This window comes from Podarcis tiliguerta, assembly GCF_965153285.1.
Source record: "Podarcis tiliguerta genome assembly, chromosome: 8".
Taxonomy (NCBI): Eukaryota; Metazoa; Chordata; class Lepidosauria; order Squamata; family Lacertidae; genus Podarcis; species Podarcis tiliguerta.
Window position 1 is genome coordinate 70,546,240 of NC_139541.1, and position 20,935 is coordinate 70,567,174.

The 20,935-nt window shown below is 45.5% G+C and overlaps 1 protein-coding gene across 3 annotated transcripts; it reads left to right on the plus strand.

The window, feature by feature from the left end:
* The first annotated feature begins 574 nt into the window (after positions 1-574).
* Positions 575-19,312, plus strand: LOC310684270 (B-cell receptor CD22-like). 3 transcript variants are annotated; one of them, XM_083455109.1, is made up of 10 exons: positions 575-881; positions 3,158-3,234; positions 5,174-5,587; positions 6,831-7,103; positions 8,007-8,276; positions 8,461-8,868; positions 10,845-11,138; positions 13,445-13,717; positions 14,968-15,237; positions 17,427-19,312. In XM_083455109.1, the coding sequence occupies exons 2-10, from the start codon at positions 3,219-3,221 to the stop codon at positions 17,429-17,431; spliced, it is 2,223 nt and encodes a 740-aa protein (XP_083311235.1). In that variant the 5' UTR covers positions 575-881; positions 3,158-3,218; the 3' UTR covers positions 17,432-19,312. The 3 variants fall into 3 exon arrangements, with proteins under 3 accessions (XP_083311235.1, XP_083311234.1, XP_083311236.1); XM_083455108.1 differs by having other exon boundaries at positions 3,158-3,215; XM_083455110.1 differs by lacking the exon at positions 6,831-7,103 and having other exon boundaries at positions 3,158-3,215.
* The last annotated feature ends 1,623 nt before the right edge of the window (positions 19,313-20,935 follow it).

Here is a 20,935-nt window from a genome sequence, read left to right on the forward strand (position 1 = left end):
GGCTGAGGGAGCCAGCATTTGTCCACGGACAGCTTTCAGGGTCATGTGGCCAGCATGACTAAACCATTTCTGGTGCAACAGGATGCCGTGATGGAAACCAGAGCACACAGAAACACCATTTACCTTCCCGCCGGAGCGATACCTATTTATCTACTTGCACTGGCGTGCTTTCAAACTGCTAGATTGACAGGAGCTGGGACCAAGCAACGGGAGCTCACCCCATTGTGGGGATTCGAACCACCAACCTTCTGATTGGCAAGCCCAAGAGGCTCAGTGGTTTAAACCACAGCGCTACCCACACCCCCATGTTTAACCCCCAGCACCTCCAGGTAGGGTTCCCTGCCTGAAACATTGGAAGCCACTGTCATCCAGTATGGAGAACACTCAGCAAGATGGTCTAACTCATCTCCTTATGGCAGGAAGAGGCTCCACATTGTAGTTCTGGTAACTCACCACACAGGCTAGCCTCAGAAGGAGCTGGAGGTTTACAGTGGCTTCCAATGCAGAGATTAGGAGCAAAACAGAGATACTTGCCATTGGCAGCCAAAACTGTGAAGACGTGGCTCTCCAATTCCTTGCAGCACCCCTAAAAAACAAGTCTGGTTGCACCAGTACAGAAGCTGCTTGTTGGAGAAGAGGAAAATAAGAATGTTTGGCCATGCAATTATAATGCAAGCCATTGAGATGCCAACAACCGTCCTTGACTTATTCCTGGACCAGCCCCAACTCTCTCCACATATACAAACATTTGATCTGGGGGAAAACGCACACACCAAAGGGACAAACTGATGCTTGATTCCTCCATGTGACATACCTCAACTTAGCAACTTCTTCATTTCCAGGCAAGAACAGCTGCCAGTTCTCAGCTTACATATTCACAGGTGAGTTTGCCTTTGCTGTTGTTGCTCAGGATAGCTTGGGTTTGCTTTCTTAAGCAAAGAAAGGGGAGGAGAAACCCTACCTTCACCTTGTTTCCAGGCTGCCAAGTTCACCTCCCAATCTACAAGGTCGCCTACTTTTAAAGAAATTGGGTTCTGCTCCTAGGCCTCAATCAGAAACTTGAACTGTGGACATTAGCAGGTGATGCTGCTGACCTCCATGCTGTGAAAACGTGGCTATCCTGTTTCCTGTATAAACAGCCATTGTTAAAGGTACAGAAGCAGGCTGGGCTGGCGTTTTCTGGTCACTTGGGAACCCCCTGTCTGGATGGACAGATAACCTTAGGCTAAGCAATGTCACTTTAAGACCCTGAGCTGCAGGAGAAATGGAAGGCTTATTCCTATAGATGATTGACTCAAAAGGGGTTTTGTTTCCCAATGGATTCTATTAATGATTCACTGGAGAATGTTGCATTGGCAATAGTGACCCTTGCGTCCTATGGCTTATCTAGCTGCTGGAGCTGCTCCCATCCCTTCATCTCCATTCTAGGAAGAGTTGCACTTGCTGCGTGAGTCATGGGCAGGGGAAGGTTCTTCTCTGTGCCTGCCAGAGACGGTCAAAGAACAAACCAGGACAGAGGCACAAGTCAGGAGCAACAAATAAACAGGACCATACTCGAGTCGAAGAAGACCGCATGGCTTGAGCAAGGCTCACTTGACACAGGAAATTCTTCCTAGATCCCAGAGTTTCCAATGCCCAGACTGGGCTGGTGGACTTAGCCCAGTGCCTGAGAGTGCCTGCAGTACCATCTGCAGTTCAGCGATTTACCACATGGGACAGATTTCCACAAATCTCAGCAACTCCTGACAATTCTTGCTTTGCATGCAGCATGCCTCCCTAGCTCTCAAAATTGGACTCTAACCATCTACCTGGACAATACACTTCTTAGTGTAAGCATACAGAAGGTGACTTGGAAACTACAATTAATTCAGAATGCGGCTGCTAAACCGGTGACTGGGAATGGCCATCAGGACCATATAACGCCGGTCTTATAGGATCTACATTGGCTCTCAGTACGTTTCCGAGCACAATTCAAAGTGTTGGTGCTGATCTTTAAAGCTCTAAATGACTTTGGCCCTATATACCTGAAGGAGGCCCTATACACCTGAAGGTCTCCACCACCATTGCTCAGCCCAGACACTGGGATCAAGCACTGAGGGCCTTCTGGCAGTTCCTTAACTGCAAGAAGTGAGGTTACAGGGAACCAGGCAGAGGGCCTTCTCGGTAGTCAATGCCCTCCCATCAGATGTCAAGGAAATAAACAACTATTTGACTTTCGAAGGCATTTGAAGGCAGCCCTGTTTAGGGACGTTTTTAATATTTGATGTTTCATCATGTTTTTAATATTCTGTTTGGAGCTGCTCAGAGTGGCTGGGGCAACTGAGTCAGATGGGCAACATACAAATATAACAACAACAAGAACAACAACAACAACTACTACTACTACTAATGGTGTCTCTTGCAGCTCCCTCTCCTTTTAAAAACAAAAAAGACAGTGGCGTAGCGTGGGGGTGCAGGGGGGGGCCCGGCCGTACCGGGCGCAACATCTGGGGGGGCGCGCTCGCACTCGCAGCTCTCTGCCCCTACCTGGCTCACTCGCTCTCTCTCACTGCAGTGCTGGCTGTGCGAATCCGATCCGAGCCGCCGGGTCGCCGCCCACTGTGGAGGGGAGGATGCCAGGCGTGCGGTGCGGAGAGAGAGCGAGGGACTATCTGGGGGAGGGACAGTGCAGTGGGGGGGGGGCGCAAATTACTTGCCTTGCCCCGGGTTAGGGGGTGCAAATTACTTGCCTTGCCCCGGGTGCTGACAACCCACGCTACGCCACTGAAAAAAGATATCTTTTTCCCTGGGCACCCTGCAAATTATAGTGCTGGGAAGACTCTAGTTACTTGGGACTCAGCTATACAGCTGTAAATGTAACATTTTAAGTGCGTTATACAAATGTGACACTAGATGGTGATGGGGAGCTTATGGCAAAATCAATATATTTTTCAAAACTCTTTTTAAAAAGCATTTCACAGCATTTTCATGTGTCTAGATTCCAACCTGCTGTCTTAATTAGCCTAGGATCCCTGATCTCCCAGGTCCTAGTCTGACACCTTAGCCACTACACCACACTGGTTCCATTCCATCCTCCTCCTCCTCCCTCCTCCCCTACTGAGAAGCATAATGTGAATGAGTGAAGGCTCTAAGTAATAATCCACTTTTCCTTTCCCAGGCTTTGCACTTGCATGGACTCATAATGAGGCATTTCCTTTGGCTGCTGTTCCTTGCAGGTAATGCATGCAGGTTTCGGTATGTGCTAAGGAAAGTCGTCTGGGACATCTCAAGCCCCATTGCTCTCCTGGGTCTGTGGGGTAGCATTTGGAGGAAGGGTTGAAGAATATATGAGTGAGCAAGCAACAATACTTGCATGCATTGACTCTGGAGTCATTCAGCTCAAAATCAGTGGGACTTACTCCCAAGCAATAGTCTACATACCATGGTCCCAGAATCCAGCAGCAATCCAAAGAGTTGGAGGCTGCAGAAGAACCAGATACCTCCCTGGGTATGAAATAGAGGAGAAGTGTCCTTTAAAGCTTTGAAGTTCTCCACAAGGGAAAGGAGCCCAGAGGAGGTAGAATAGAGCCAGGGGCTTAAAAGGCCTCAGTGCTCCCAGCCTTTGTTAGAGTAGCTTAACTCACTTTGAGCTATCCATGGTCCTGAAATGGCTGCCTTCCCCATGGGACTGGGCACCAGCCATGACACCGACAAAGGAAGACTTGATAAGAAGAAGTAGCACGTGCAGAAAAGAGAAAAGGCTAAACCCCAAGCTAGAAAGTCACTTTCGGGACTTGAACACACTTAATACGACATTTTTGCTTTGTACAGCAGATGCCCTCCTTTCAAAACTCCTCTCAGATTCCTAAATATCTGGCCATGCAACCATGGGTGGTGGAGAGATGGATGTTTTGCACAGTGGGCATCCAGAGCCTCCTTGCACAGATTAAAATCATGGGGTTCTTTGCATTCTGGCCACTGCATTTACAAACAATAGAGAGGCATTTATCAGGGAAACAGTGGCCTATGAGCTGGATGGAGCCCATGGCCCCTCTCCATCTGGCCCACAGCACCCCCTTGCGCTGCCCGCCCAGCTCCGGCAATTAGATTTGGGGGAAGTGACGCGCAGCATAAATTAATAACACAGCCTTCTTCAGTAAAAGAATAAAAGCTAAACTTGTTTGCAAATAACTGCATAGTGAACAGAAGATTAAACTAGCTTCAGAGCATACACAGAGTTCCTGAGTCACACAGATGCTCCATTGGGCACAGGCTTCACAGAGCACAGGCTCCACCATACTCTTACTCACACATACACACACACACACACAGAGAGAGAGAGAGAGAGAGAGAGAGAGAGAGAGACAGACAGACAGACAGACAGACAGACAGACAGACAGGGACTGAGACACTGCCTGCAAGCAGATACAATACTTATACAGATAATGAGTCATCCTCAAGATGAGTCACAGTGATTCAGCATGCTGAGTGATTGTGCAGCTTTTCAGCATTTCACAGCATTTCTAGACTCCTTTACTGCTTCTGCTCTCAAATACCTTTGTCACATGACAGGAAGGCCATCTATTAAAGCCTATAGAAGACTTTTTTTGAAACTTTATTGTACAGGGAGCATGGGGGTGGGGTGGGGAGAGGAAGGCTCACAGCTCTGAAGAGAAGGGTTAATTCTCTCTCTGTGCTGCAACATCTCTGGCAAAAACTACTCCCCTTGACTAGAAGGCATTTTTCCAGCCTGACTACAGCAGGGTAAGAAGGGTAGAACGTGAGACTCAAAGTATGTGTTTGTGAGAGAATAATGAGTATGGGTATGCGCCTGTATACACGCACGGTGTGAATGGATTTGTGCAGTGTGAGCTAGTGGGTGGTGGCCCCACTCACTGCTCTCTCGGGCCATGGCCACTTTGGTTTTGGCTCCACCCACTGCTAGAATGTGGCCCTCAGAAAGTTGGCCGTGAGAGAATGCGGCCCGCTACATTTTGTACTTTTGCATCATCCGATGCAAACTTATTCATTGTCTTCATGGTCAAGGGAGATGATAAAAACATTAAGAGGTCTTGGTTAATTTCTCAGTTCTTGGAGACGAATTCAGTTTATGGGTGACATCAAGGAGCTGGAAGCGAATTTTCATAGTAAGTGAGTAACTGACCAACCTTTCGTATCCGCTTTCCCGTTTCAGGTTATATATATTGCGATTACCCCCTAAGAATAAGCCCCAAAACTTTGGTTGCTTGGAAGGGTTCCTGCATGGTGATTCCATGCCAGATCAGTGAAACACATAATTCTGCTGAGGTCCGTGCCACGGCCGTGGCTTGGTTTTTCCAGCCTGTTTGGGATAACAGCTTATTTGACTATAGCGGCAGTCTCTTATATGACAGTTCCAAAAGGAGGAAAGGCAACACAATGGCAGTAAGTCCTGCCTTTCAGGACCGGGTGAAGTTCATAGGCAATCTGGGCAACAGAGACTGCAGCCTGATGCTTACTCAGCTCCAGACAAAGGACAGCGGCACGTACGGGGCAAGAGTTATTGCTTCCGTTGGAAACTACAGTTGGACAAACAAATGGTTTCGTAACACTACGGTCAACATTATAGGTAAGAGTTTTGCAGAGCAGTTCTAATTTGCCTTCATTACTTATGAAGGATGTGGGACCAAAGCCCTTCGCTTTCAAAGTGTTGATAGCAGCGTTTAATATGGCAAGTTTCAGCCCATAAATGATGCCTGGAGGTTGCAAACTAGCAAAAGGATATGTGTAGGCTTGTGGCTGTAGGACACCCAAAGATTCTCTTCCTCTTATACAGTGGTACCTCAGGTTACAGATGCTTCAGGTGACAGATGCTTCAGGTTACAGACTCCGCTAACCCAGAAATAGTACCTTGGGTTAAGAACTTTGCTTCAGGATGAGAACAGAAATTGCACAGCAGCAGTGTGGCGGCAGCAAGAGACCCCATTAGCTAAAGTGGTGCTTCAGGTTAAGAACAGTTTCAGGTTAAGAACGGACCTCCAGAACGAATTAAGTTCTTAACCCGAGGTACCACTGTACTTAAGAACTTAAGAAGGGCCTGCTGGGTCAGACCAATGGCCCATCTAGTCCAGCACCCTGTTCTCATAGTGACTTGTGAGAAACCCACCCCAGGATCTGAGCAAAAGAGCACTCTCCCCTCCTGTGGTTTCTAGCAGTTGGCATTAGGAGTGTGGTAGAGTCTCCTTCTTTGGAGGTCTTTAAGCAGAGGCTTGACAACCATATGTCAGGAGTGCTCTGATGGTGTTTCCTGCTTGGCAGGGGGTTGGACTTGATGGCCCTTGTGGTCTCTTCCAACTCTATGATTCTGTGATTCTAGGATGCATTACTGCTTACTCCTAATCCCCTCCCAGAGCTACGGTTCCCAGAGTAGATTAACTATCAATCCCTCTTTGCAGGGAATCCTAGGAATTGTAGCGCTGAGAGGCGAATGGGGTCTCCTAACAACTCTCAGCGCCCTTAATAAACCACAGCTCCCAGAATTCTTTGGGGGAAGCCATGATTGGTCAAATGTATAGTGTGAACATTGCCTTAGATATGCCCATTAGTTTCAATGGGCCTACTCTGAGTAGGAGTTAGGTGGATATAAGCCTGGACATTGATGTAGGAAAGACACCAACATAATTAAAGATGCACATTAATTGATTGCCCAATGTGCTCAATCCCCATTTCTAACAGGTACTTACTTAAATGAGTCTCTTTTTTGTTGACTGGTTTTTAGCCACATTCTCCTATTCCCCTGAGTATGCAGATGCACTGTAATAATGTTGTGATACATGTCATCCAGAAAGAAACATTTTGATCTGATTTTCCAGACAGCCCCAAGGGTGTCCATGTTGGCATTATGAATGACCTGCCCATAAAAGAAGGAGACACGGTTGTGCTGTGCTGCTCTTCAGGCAGAAATTACTCCAGAGACAACTGGTACAATTGGGTCAAGTCAGATCGCCATTCAGTTGAACATAAGTATAGTGCTTCAGAGCTGTTAATCTTCCCTGCGACCTCTGAACCGGTCACATCTTATGAATGTGAAGCATGCAACAATGCTGGCTGTACTTTATCCCAAATGGTCACTGTGGATGTACACTGTGAGTAGCATCACTTTATTTACTAGCTGGGACCCTTAGGCATTCTGCAATGACAAATTCACAAGGCGAGGGAGAGCAGGTCACTCAGCATGTTTGGTCCATCCAAGGTACATAGCATAAATGCACACTCTACCTATTTATGCAGCAAATTCAGGGATTGCAGGTTGAATACAAATGGATGAAGTCCAGGTTCCTGCAGACAGAGCTTTCTTCTTCCATCGTCAGGTCCAGCGCTGAGGGCCTTCTGGCGGTTCCCTCACTGTGAGAAGCGAAGTTACAGGGAACCAGGCAGAGGACCTTCTCGGTAGTGGAACACCCTCCCATCAGATGTCAAGGAAATAAACAACTATCTGACTTTTAGAAGACATCTGAAGGCAGCCCTATTTGAGGAAGTTTTTAATGTTTGATCTTTTATTGCCTATTATTATTATTATTATTATTAGCCACCCAGAGTGGCTGGGGAAACCCAGTCAGATGGGCTGGGTATAATTTACTTACTTACTTACTTATTTATTATCATTGTTTGTGGCTAGATAATACACTGTGGATGTCAAATACTTGACAGTGTTGTGTTTTATGAAAGTTTGGACCTTTGCCCATAGAAACTGGGGACTATTGTTAGTTATCAGATAGATCCACTGAGGCAAAACCAATTTGGTGATCTTTTTCCATGCTCCTAGAAATTGAGAGTAATGTAAGCTGTGAGCATTCACAGTTGGCCCAAGAAAAGAATATGAGCGTCAAGAGTTTCAGGGCTGATAAATTATGTTGTTTTCCTGACTTCAGTGCTGTTTACTTGATATGCAACAGATCCTTAGATGATGTGACTTTCCCGGGTTCAATTGACCAGGTGTGGGGTGTCTTCATATGATGGTTTCTCTTTGTCCTCCTCTCTTCCTGAAGTTGCCCCCAAAGGTGTAAAAATAAAAATGACACCAGCAGGCAAGATCCAGGAAGGGAAGTCTGTTCAGCTGAAGTGTGAAGTCAGAAAGGCAAAACCCCAGAATCTCACATACGCATGGTACAAAGATGGTGAATGGCTGGAGATGGACTCTGCGACTGAAGAGTTGTCCATTCCAGAAGTTACTTTAGCACACTCTGGCAGATACTGGTGTGAAGCCGGCAATAGTGTGGGCACATCGCGTTCCTCACCAGTCACGCTCAGTGTTATTGGTGAGTAAGATAAAGAGAGAGAGAGAGACGTTGAAATTGTACTAATGATAAAATCTTAGAGAGCTTGATTTCTGTGTTGTAACCTCTTAAATATGACTATTATTACAACTACATCATTATGTGATATAATGAGGTGGACAGGCGCAAGCTTATGACCATCTTCCTTGACCTTTTCCCATTTCAGGTTTCTTGTCTGATGAAAGTGGACTGAGGAAACATGCTAACTCTTTGGTGGCCTGGAAAGGATCCTGTGTGCTGATTCCGTGCGAGATCAGTGGAACATTTAACTTTGCCACCGTCAATGCCACAGCTGTGGCTTGGTACTTTGAGCCTTTTTGGGACCACAATTTGCAGGATTATAATGGTACCCTGTTGTACAACAGCTTCGAATTCACAGAAGGCAATGCAAGAAGTGCTGCCTTTCAGGGTCGGGTGAAATTTTCAGGGGACCTAGGTAATAGAGATTGCAGCTTGATGATCACTCAGCTCAAGAAAAGTGACAGCGGCAGGTATGGTGCAAGAGTTGTTGCTTCTGTTGGAAACTATCCTTGGAGACTCAAGTGGTTCCTTGATGCCACAGTTAATGTTACAGGTAAGAGCTTGGCAGAACAGCTGTGATTTTTTTGCTCCATCCCATATAAAAGCGGTCTTTTAGTTGAGATGCAGAACCCTCCCTTTCAAATTATCATCAGCAGTGTTTGAATAGTCAGCTTTCAGGCCAGAAATGATGCTAGCAGTGAATCATTCCCTCTATTTCCAAACTTCAGAGGAGAGGGGAGGTTTCTGTGTAGCCAAACCCCATGCACAAGTGCTGAGTATTAGCAGGCTCGGGGTCAGTTCAAGGTTGGCATAAGTACAAGTGATCTTTAGGGGAAAAAACTAAGACAGGTTTAGGGATGTTGCTGCGCTTGCAGGTGAGAATCCAAAGAGAACTGAACATTCTCAGTGGCTGTGGAATGCTGATGGAATGTTGATGTCACCTGTTGAATTTCTTCACATCAAACTACTGAAGATGTCATGATAATTCTTCGATTGCATACATTGGTTTCTTTTAATGAGATAAAGGTAAAGGGACCCCTAACCATTAGGTCCAGTCGTGACCGACTCTGGGGTTGCGGCGCTCATCTCGCTTTATTGGCCAAGGCAGCCGGCATACAGCTTCCGGGTCATATGGCCAGCATGACTAAGCCGCTTCTGGTGAACCAGAGCAGCGCATAGAAACGCCGTTTACCTTCCCACTGGAGTGGTACCTCTTTATCTACTTGCACTTTGACGTGCTTTCGAACTGCCAGGTTGGCAGGAGCTGGGACCAAGCAACGGGAGCTCACCCCATCGCGGGGATTTGAACCGCCAACCTTCTGATCAGCAAGTCCTAGGCTCTGTGGTTTAACCCACAGTGCCATGGACTGCCTTAATTCTTCTTTAGCGGTTTCTAGCCATCTGGAGCAGCTACAACACGATGCTGAAAATGGAAGTGGTGGTACATTATGACATGCCGTCCTTTCCTAGATAGTTGCATCAAGAAAGTACGAGCGCAATCTTGTTGGTAGAACTGACTGGGCCCCAAGAAAGAGACAAGCAGGGGGCCCACAGGTCAGCCCATAGAGTATTGTGTCCAACAGCCCCCCAAGGCCTGGAACTGTGCTAAAACACAGGTGGATACTGATGTTTTGGAGAAACTCTGTAGCTCAGTGGTAGAGCAGCTGCTTTGCAAGCAGAAGGTCTCAGCCTCAGTTCCCAGCATCTCCAGATGCTTCATCCACACACACACATTTAAAGCACTCTTATACCACTAACAGTCATGGAAAGTTGTTGGCAATGTTGCTGGTTACCAGGGCTTTCCCACCCATCTGGAACTCACGAGAACTGAGTTCCGGCATCTCTCAGGTGAGCAGTACAGTGGTACCTCGGGTTACATACACTTCAGATTACATACCATTCAGGTTACAGACTCCGCTAACCCAGAAATAGTGCTTCAGGTTAAGAACTTTGCTTCAGGATGAGAACAGAAATTGTGCTCCAGCGGCACAGCAGCAGCGGGAGGCCCCATTTGCTAAAGTGGTGCTTCAAGTTAAGTACAGTTTCAGGTTAAGAACGGACCTCCGGAACGAATTAAGTACTTAACCAGAGGTACCACTGTATTGCCATTATAAGAGAACAAAGGAGGCGTTCATGGTGAGTTCCGGCAACTTTTTTCCTAGAAAAATAGCACTGCTTGTTATGGTTTTGGAAGTAATATCTCCATGAGTTCAGCACCCTTAACAAACCATAGTTCCCAGGATTCTCCTTGACTGTTAAAGTGGTATAAGAGTGTTTTAAACACTTTGTAGGATAGGACTGGGTGAGACTCCTGTCTCAAATCCTGGAGAGAGCAGCAGCTGCTCAGTGTAGAAAATATTGAGGTGGATGGAGCAATGGCTTGGCTCGGTATATGACAGCTTCCTATGTATTGGTGGCCAAGACATCAGGTTCTCAGCAGTATCAATCAGTTTATCCAGGAACTTTTTATCATCACTTTGCCCTAACTAGGGACTGCTATTTTTCTTTCCTTTCCTTCTGTGGATTCAGAGTCACCTCCAGAACCCAGGTTGGAAATAGTCCCTGCGATAGTCTACCAAGGGAGGACTACAGAAGTGATCTGCTCGGTGCCTTACCATTGCAGTGATGTGCTCGTACTCTTGACTCTCAGTGGCTTAGAGAAGCATCACTTGTCTCCACAAATAACCATGCTTGAAAATCAAATCACAAAGATGGTGACGTTTGAACCCACATGGGAGGACAACGGGAAAATGGTGGGCTGCTCGCTGAGCAATCTGGATGGGTCAGAGATATCCCACAGTACCATGAAACTGAATGTGAGATGTGAGTGCACAGTGGGAAAGGATGGGTCCTTTTGTGGATTGAGAAGATGGTGGGGGCAAAAATCAACTAATGTGATTAGCCGCGTCGTGACAAAGGCTGCAATAGTATGCACCAGGGGTAGTGAAAAAGTGACTCCCACGCAAAGGGCCATCTAAGCTCTGCATTTAAACCTCCAAGGAAGGAGAGTCCACTTCCTGATGTTTAGTCTGAATCTCCTTTCTTGTAACTTGAATCCACTAGTTTGGGCCCTAGTCTCCAGAAAAGCCCTTTAGATATTTGAAGATAATAATAATAATAATAATTTTTGATGTAAGATGTTAACTCAAAGACATACCCATATTGAACTCCTGCTGCCAGCGGACTACAGACTACATGTGACCGAGATCTCAAGTCACTGTGTGCATTGTCCCATAATCTTTGCTTTAGAACCTTTTGGGCGCCTTCATAGCCCAGGTAATACAGTTGGGGGAGGGAGACAGACCAATAGAGGTGGCTTTTTTAGCCATGGTTTTCTGCCATTTGCTGACAAATTCCTCATTGGTCAAATGTTGGTACAGACCCTTCCCTAGATTAAACACTGAAATCCTGAGCCAATGTTTTAGGGCAGCCCACCACGCTCTAGCTGAAATTGGGCATTCACCAGCTTCCAACAGAAGTACGGAGTTAGGGACGCAGTTAGGTACCTGCAGCAGAGAGCGTATAAATTTTGCCTGAAAGCCATCTAGCTTTGGCAGGTCCCCATTAAGCCAGACATTTGCTGCATACAGGAGTTGGGAAACGGGCTTTGCGTTGAAAACCCTTAAGGCTGCTGGAACATATTTGCCACCCTTTGTGTAGAAGAATCTATGTATGGCTAGCTTTGTAATCTCTGCCTTTTGAAGGGAGGTTTGCCAATGGTGCTTCCAAGATCCTGTATGATGGAATGTGAGCCCTAGGTAACTGAAGTATTTTACCTGTTCAAGATTATGGCCATCCAGCACCCATTTAGACTGGGAGAATCTTCTTTCGAAGACTAAAATTTTAGATTTTTCATAATTAATGGATAAACCATTTCCAGAACAGTAATAGGAAAATTTCCTCATCAGATAATTCAAGCCCGGTCTAGAACGCGAGATGATGGCCGCGTCATCAGCATACAACAACAAAGGGGTCCTTCTCATTCCTATTTTTGGAATGTGTCCATCTGGGTCCATTAAGTTCTCTTCTAGGTCATTTAAGAATAGACAAAACAATGTGGGGGCCAAAATACAACCCTGTCTCACCCCCCTAGTCATCTCGATGCTGTTTGATAGTTGTCCCTGTCGACGTTGGCAGTGGCAAAGTTTTTGGCGGTGGTTGTAAGAACAAACGAGCCCTATGTTCCAAACAAGGTGCTTGATTGACCTGGAGGTGGGTTGTATGAACTCTGTATTAATTTGTAATGTTTTGTTGGGTCTCTGGACCGTAATAAAGATTGATGATGATGATAATAATTTTTATTTATACCCCGCCCTTCCCAGCCAAGGCCGGGCTCAGTGCAATAATAAAACAAGTTGAATGAATACAACTTAAAAACAAGATTAAAATGCAACATTAAAATATTGAAACATCAAAATATTAAAATGCAGCCTCATCACAGGAGAAGAAAGAAAAAAGAAAGAAAGAGGAGGAGGGAATCAAATTGGCTCCAAGCCAAAGGCCAGACGGAACAGCTCTGTCTTACAGGCCCTGTGTAAAGAAATCAGATCCTGCAGGGCCCTGGTCTCATGAGGCAGAGTGTTCCACCAGGCCGGAGCCAGTGTTGAAAAGGCCCTGACTCTGGTTGAAGCTAGTATAACTTCGTTAGGGCCCGGGACCACTAGGGTGTTGCTGTTTATGGACCTTGAGGCTCTCTGTGGGGCATACCGGGAGAGGCGGTACGAGGGTCCTAGGCCATGAAGGGCTTTAAAGGTCAAAAGCAGCACCTTAAATCTGACCCTGTACTCCACCGGGAGCCAGTGCAGCTTGAAAAGCACTGGGTGAATATGCTCCCATGGCAGAGACCCCATGAGGAGCCTCGCTGCAGCATTCTGCACCCCCTGGAGTTTCTGGGACAGCTTCAAGGGCAGCCCCGCATGGAGCGAATTACAGTAGTCAAGCCTGGAGGTGACCGTCGCATGGATCACTGTGGCTGTCATATCTCCTCTCATTCTCCTCTTTACCAGGCTAAACATGCCCAACTGTTCCCCCAGCTGTTTCTCATAAGGCTTTGTTTCCAGACCCTTTATCACCTCGGTTTGTTATTATGTATGCAATCCACAAACAGGCACATTGACCTGATTTTCCAGATCCTCCCGAGGATGTCCAGCTTACCATTATGAATGATTTGCCAATCAAGGAAGGAGATGCCGTCATGCTGAACTGCTCTGTGGGCAGAAGTAACCCTGGAAACAACTGGTACAACTGGGTTAAATCAGATTCACATACAGTTGAACATAAGTATAGTGGCTCAAATGTATTGGCTTTCCCTGCGACAGCTGGATCTGAAACGTCTTACACATGTGAAGTGTGCAACTATGTTGGCTGTACCTCATCCCAAACAGTCACTTTGGATGTTCATTGTAAGTAATGCTACTTAATTTGCTTTCTAGAAGCCCTGGAGCACACATCATTGACCAATGTACATGCTCACAGGGAGAGGGAAGGCTTTTGGAGGCAAGTGTATTCATTCAACACATTTAACCTGTCCAAGACACAGCCTCTGCCCAGCCCATGAAGCAAATTCAGCCTGAATGCTCAAGCAACTAAATCCTCTGTTCATTTGCGGGTGGCTGTTACACTGTGGATTTCAGGTGCTTTGTAGCCTCGCTTTGAAACATGTCAATGGAAACTGTGGGCCACTGTCAGTTACAATTTATACATAAAGACCAAACAGAGGGGGGAGAATTTGCTTTGGAGAGTTTGAGGATGATGTAAGTAGCAAGAAGGAAGTGTGTGCCTGGGGTAGGGCTGCCACATTCTGTATGTATGTGTCTTTGGGGACAGTACAGGAAATTCCTCTCTTGTGCAACTGGCTTTCATGCATGCCATGGCACTGCCAGGCAAGGAATGTCCAGCGTGAGGAATTAACTCTTTATTAGAAGTACACTTGCAAGTTAGGAACAGGCATGTCCACCAGTTCTACGTCTCTCAGCTACTCCTAGGTGTGCACCTGATGAGGCAGTTGCAATGACAGAGAGGCCTCAACCTCAGCTTATGTATTTTCCCAGTGCTTCCCTCCCCCTAAAAAAAAAGGTTAGGGGTACTCTCATTTTGATTCAAGCAAATCACTATTTTATAGTTCAAATCGGGGAAAATAAAAACAATAAATGGACAAAAGTACAAAGGTTCACAAAATGTTTAGGGGTATGCATACCCCCGTGTCCCCCCAGAAAAAAAGCACTGTATCTCCCCTACCTGAGCTGTGTGCAAGCAGGCGAGGACTATGTCTGTGTGTAACCTGTTTCTGTGTCTCCCATTTCAGTTCTCTTCTGATCCTGGGAGACAGTGGAGCAGGAGAGGTGGGGGCAGGAGGCGGTGGCAGCGTGGGGGTCCTTGACTTTACACCAGCCTGACCCATCTCTTTCTCCTCCTGCACCTGTTCTTCACTCTCCAACACTGCAATTTCTCCTGCATCTGACTTCAACCCCCCTTTTCCTGGGTTTCTCCTCAGCAGCCAACCACCACTCCTCAGTGTCCAGTCAGTCTCTGATGGTGCAGCAGAACTGACATGCAGCAAAACCCTTGGTGCTGCAGTGATGATGATGATGATTTTGCATTCATTTGCTTGTGTCTTTGTGTGATGCTTTGTATTTGTCCTCCCTTCTTGCAGTTGCTCCCAAGGAGGTATACATTTTGGGAATGACAGAAAAGGTGGTCCATCAGTTTAGCCGTTTTCAGGTGAAGTGCGAAGTGAGAGCAGCTAACCCCCGAGAACTCAAATATGCATGGTACAAAGATGAGCAACAACTGCTGCAGGACTCTGCAGATAATGTGTTGACCATCGATGAAGCGAAACCAGAGGATTCCGGGACCTACCATTGTGAAGCAAGCAACAGCGCAGGCCCATCACGCTCCCCAGCCATTCTTGTGTCCGTTGTGAGTAAGACTGATTGAGCTTATTTATAGGCCACCTTTCCGCAGTGAGCTGTGCCCAAGGTGGCTTACAACAAACATCCCCTTATTACCAAAATACAAAGAATTGCAGGGGTAGTTGTGGCTAGGAGTGCCTTTCTTCTGTTCTGGCTGGTTCTCCAGCTACGAACCCTTTTGGATAGAGATGACTTGGTCACTGTACTCCATGGTCTGGTATCTTCCAGATTGGATTACTGCAACACACTCAACGTGGGGCTGCCCTTGAAGGCGATTCGGAAGCTTCAGCTGGTCCAAAATGCAGCAGCCTGATTACTGGCTGGTGTTCCATTTAGATATGATATAACCCCATTTGAAATAGCTGCCTTGGTTGCCATTTAATTTCTGGGCCCAGTTCAAGGTGTTCACATTGGCGTTTAAAACCCTTAAACATCTCAGGCCTCAAATATCTGAAAGAGTGCCTCCTTCTTAAGCCTCACTTGGTTGCTGAGATTGGCTCTATTGGTAGTTCCTCTGCCCTCAGAGGCTGAATGTGGTGAAGGCCTTGGACAGGGCATTCTTTGTGGTGGCCCCTAAGCTGTGGAACTCCCTCTCAACAGTGGTACACCTGGCACCTTCATTATACAACTTTCAGAGGATGCTGAAGATGCGCCTCTTTGCCCTCGCATTTAACAGTTGACGTGTACGCTTTTAGGATCTGCTTTGTTTTTATGGCTTAAAGTTGTTCTAAATTGTTTTTAATACTGTTTTAGTGCTGTAGCTTACCCCTGGATCTTAAGGTGAAGGATGGGTAATAACTGATTGATTGATTAATAATAATAATAATAATCTCTTCTCCAGAGGAGGTTGAGGGCAGCAAAATGGAAATACTGCAGAGGATAATGGTGGTAATGCCTCTTCTTCAGCCTCCTGGAAGTTCCAATTGCTGGAGCTAGTTTTATTGAAATGATGGGTTGTTGGAAGCCTTCTTTTGTTCTAATACCTAGGCACTAATCCTATTTCATCCCACAGCTGAGCACAGAATCCCAACATCTCAGACTCCGAGTCTCTGTTGTAGGTACCAGTGGCCTTTTTCTTATGTCATATTTTCAAGCAGAGGTCATGGATGCTCACTCCACCCCAGCTGATAGAAACCAAGTCATTGCTAGTAGAAGGTCACACAACCTTCAGGCAAAAAGCCAGCTTCATTCACTAATAGGATTGTGGGGCTAAAATGAAATGTTGCCTACATTAAGCATTCCCATATTCACATTCTGAATTTTGCATCTCGCAATGTTTTCCATTTTGCTTTCCAAAATTTGCCTTGGGGTTTTGAAAGGCATAGACCTATAAATGACCTAGGAATTAGGTGTGGAGCTGAGTAAACTGCAGAGCTCACCTTCAGTGGGTGGTGTTTAAGACTAGTCCTACTCAGGGTAGACCCATTGATGGACATGGCTAACTTAGGTCCATTAATTTCAATGGGTCTACTCTGCGTAGCACTTAATTGAATACTACCCAGTTTGTGCAAGAATTGGCAGGAACCACCTCAAAAGCAATATGCGTAAGAATCCTTTGGATTATATCTGGCCTAGAGATGTCCTGAGAGATCTGAGAGAGGTGCACAACTTTACAGAATGATGCAGATAATGCTAGGGGTCTGTTAGTTGTGGGGATGGTAGGATGACGGATGTAAGATGGCACCCTTTTCCACCACATGCAGCACTGTTTCCATGCTGCTGCAGTTCTTCCTCCAAAAACTACATTATTTGTCTTCCTGTCCACTGTGGGAAATTTATGTAGCTTATGCAATATATGTAATTAACTATGGTGTCATTACATTATTCCATCTCATTTATTTCAAAATAAAAGAAACACAGTGCAAATGGGAGCAAAAACAAAACACATAATAATAATAATAATAATAATAATAATAATAATAATTTATTATTTATACCCGGCTCACTCTGGGCGGCTTCCAACAAAATATTAAAATACAATAGTCTGTCAAACATTTAAAGCTTCCATAAACATTTGCAGTCTGAAAGCAACAACAACAACAACAGCAAAGCAATCATATTCATTGGACTGGGTTTTTCAGAATGGCATGGGATGATTAAGTGGGCGTAGACAATTTCTGCTCCTGTTTCTGTTTTTGTCATAATTCTCTGACATCTCTGGAATATGATGCTCAGTATGTTTTCTTTCTTTGCCCCAAAGCTTGATTTATAGGGATTTCAAAGAACTGAAACAAGCAGTCATCAATATTGTGACCACTTTTTGAGAACAAAGAAGCAGAGCAAAGCCCCAAAGGATATGTCTGGATAAGAGAACCTAGAAGAAACCACAAAAGAGGAGACGCAATCAAGATCCCAACTACATTCTCACAAGTGATGATTCTTCTGCCATACTTTCCACTCTTTTCTCAAATGTTGTCTTGTGTTCACATCCCTTTTGTAAGAGAATGAATTCTTGATAAACATCTCCTTAAGATGAATCTTGGTTTAAACCCCCATTTAGAATCAAACAATGTTTGTAGGGTACCACATTGGCTACGTTGGACCCAAAGCTTAGGCCAGTCTGGAAAGTCTCAGGTTTCCTGCCTCCTCATCTCCCCATTTTTGCCTTTTCCTTTTGTGCACCTTCTCTGTATACTGACTGGGAAGGGCCATTGCTCAGTGGCAGAGCATGTGCTTTTAATGGAAAAGGTCCCAGTTCCAAACCCTGCTATCTCTTGCTCTGGGCTGGGGAAGATTCCCATATGAAGCCCTGGAGAGCTGTTGGAAGCCAATAACAGCACTGACTTGAATGGACCAATGGGATGAGCTCAGAATCCAGCCCCTTTCCATGTTCCTAATTGCCAGGAAGAGAGTATTCCCTAGCATACATTGAGGATGGGCGGAGGGAGGGAAGAGATACTTTCATTTGCTTTTTCATACAAACTCACCTAAGCTAACCTTCCCAAAGCAAAACCCAACTCTCCTTTGAAATCTACTTCACCGAATTTTGCATTGCACTAGGGGATATCACTGGCAAAAATGAGCTTATTAGGCATAATTGCATACAAAAAATCCATACATTAGGAGATCTGTGCATGAAAATGTGTTTGAATCTTCTCAAACACATTCCCCAAATTGATGTAAAAATGCAGCGAACTTAACGACTGAAAAACATGAGAGAGGGAAACCAAAATGGGCAGATTTCTCTGACCCTCATGAACATGCACTGAATTTGACTTGCAAAAATGGAAGTCACTTTCAAACTCCCACCATCACCCCTAGCTATTGATCATGTTTGCTGGGGCTGAAGGGAGTTGTAGTTTAGCAACATCTGGAGGGCAAAAGGTTACACACTTGTACTATCAAGACAAGGGATGGAGGTCAGGAGATAAAGATGGTAGAATGGCCAGTACCAATGCTTTGTGGACAACATAAATGTATCCCCATGAATTGGTAGGGAGCGCTTCTTCTGTTGATGTCCTGAACCCATGGCCTACATTGCGGCAAGTCAGGAGTCAAGTCCCTAGTCCAGGGTCAATCCATATGTCCACATGTGTGCTGTGTCATGTGATTGATTATGTGTGGTGGGGCTTACCTGGGCCCCCACAGTACTTTATTCAACTTGGCACCCCTGCACTGTTGTGTTTTCTGAACAGCTGTTGTCTTGATTCTAATGAGTGTGTGTGAAAACCAGCCTACTGTTTGAAACTGAAATTTACATTCATTGCTCCTCCCACTTAATCTCTGGCCCCACCCACCACTGGCACCCAGAACAGAATGCAGTCCTTGGGATGAGTAAGGTTGACCACATCTGTTCTAATCCAAACTGAACCCTCATTTGGCATTTCTGTTCTTAGCTGTTAGTTTCCTCCTGTAGCTTGCTGAGCTGATCAAAGTGTCTTTAAATAACATATTAAACATTAGTGCTGGCATTGCTAACCAAATATGAATACTGCTGTACAAAGCAATTGCTAGTCTACATGATTTGACTTGTTTTTTGTTTTGCTTTCGTTTTTTAACAGACTGTTGTATTCATCCTTTGGGTTGCTCTGTATGTTTTGTTCTGTTTTCTGAAAAATAATAAAAATTTCAGTTTTAAGAATGAAAGATTTGGATAAGTAGATTAAGTCTGGACTCCAGGGTGCTGACATGGAACTGTAGCGAAAAGTACATCATTTTGAGCCCCTCATGCTATCGCTTTGATAGTCAGTAGGCGGAGCTGTTTCTTTTTCATCAGGCTAGTTTTGGCCAGAGTCACATCAGCAACTAGAGTCCCCTTGTTCATGAGAGCTTATTAGGCAAACACACAGAGCTTCCAAGGTATTCTGGGCCACCTGCTGGCTCTGGGAAGGAACTGTAAGTCTCCCTTGCTCAGCAGCATTGAGACACTGTGAGTGAGCCTATAAGCGAGGGGGGTGGCAGATGCAAAAAGATGACCAGGTCACACAGCCAATATGCTGACCCTTCTTCTACAAATCTTTTGAAATTGCAGGAGCCTCATTAGCCTCAATTGCACTTTCATCTGGCCACTCCACAACCTTGTCTTCCAATAGAACTCTGCTCCAAACAAGCCTCAAGTAGTAATGGTTCATTCAGGCAGACCTGCAATTCCAAGGGGCACCATCTCCCTCTCTATTGCTCAGCCTTCACTCCTGCTGAATGTGTTTTTCCTGTCAGCTTCGATCGCCTTTAGTATTAGAGCCCAAATGGAGTTGGGGAAGAGAATTGGGGGTGGGAGTTGTGTTTGACCAGCAGTAAAGGGAGGAGGGCTAGGGCAAAGGGTCCAGTATATCCTGTGCTTGCATCCCTCTGGTGTCTTCAATTGTAGTTAAATTGTAGACTTGTCTTTGAAGACATGGGTCTGCCACTGTGGTCTTTAACTAGGATGTGGAGGCCTTGAGGCTGAATGCAGCTTTCCTGGGTGTTTTTATCTCTCCCTCAGAGCTCTCTCCAGCCACAAACACACTTTGGCCCCTGAGTGTTGTTGCTTGGCTGGAATGTGTCCTTGAACTCTGATCATGTGTCTTGGAGAATACAGAGAAAACAGAAAGGTGAGTGAGTGTTCGCCTACTATACAAAGGTATAATTTACCTTCCTTGCTCCTTCCATTTCTGCCTCTCGCCCACCCACCAGTCACTCTGGGTGACTTCCAAGATATATGAAAACAAAATAAGTCACTAAACATTTAAAAACTTCCCTATACATGGCTGCCTTCAGATGTCATCTAAGGTTGTAAAGTTACTCATCTCCTTGGCTTGGGGTTCGCATAACTCCATGCCTTCCAATATTTCTCCCATGAAAATAGGGAGGTTCTAAAGAAAAGCAGGACAACCCGGGATCAAATCAATAACTGGGACGGCTTCTGTAAATTCAGGACTGTCCCTGGAAAATAGGGACACTTGGAGGGTATGGAATTCTGGAGGCTCCAAAATTGTTATATTGGTCACATCAGTTTTAAAATACTGTGAAAAGGAAGCATTTAAACTATGACATACAGCTTGAGGATTAAGCCAGTTAACACACAAACAGTTTAATCTTAACCGGAGTTCAAATAATATTAGCTAAAACACAAAATATTATGCAAAGCAGCATACAAATGTTATGTTGGTCACTATGGAGTTACGTTTGCTACCCTCTCTCTGCTACCCTGTTTTTCCTTCTTCCACCCCCCCCTTTCTTGCCACCCACATGAAATCCGGCAGATGCCTGCAGCTGATGTTTGGGCCCACC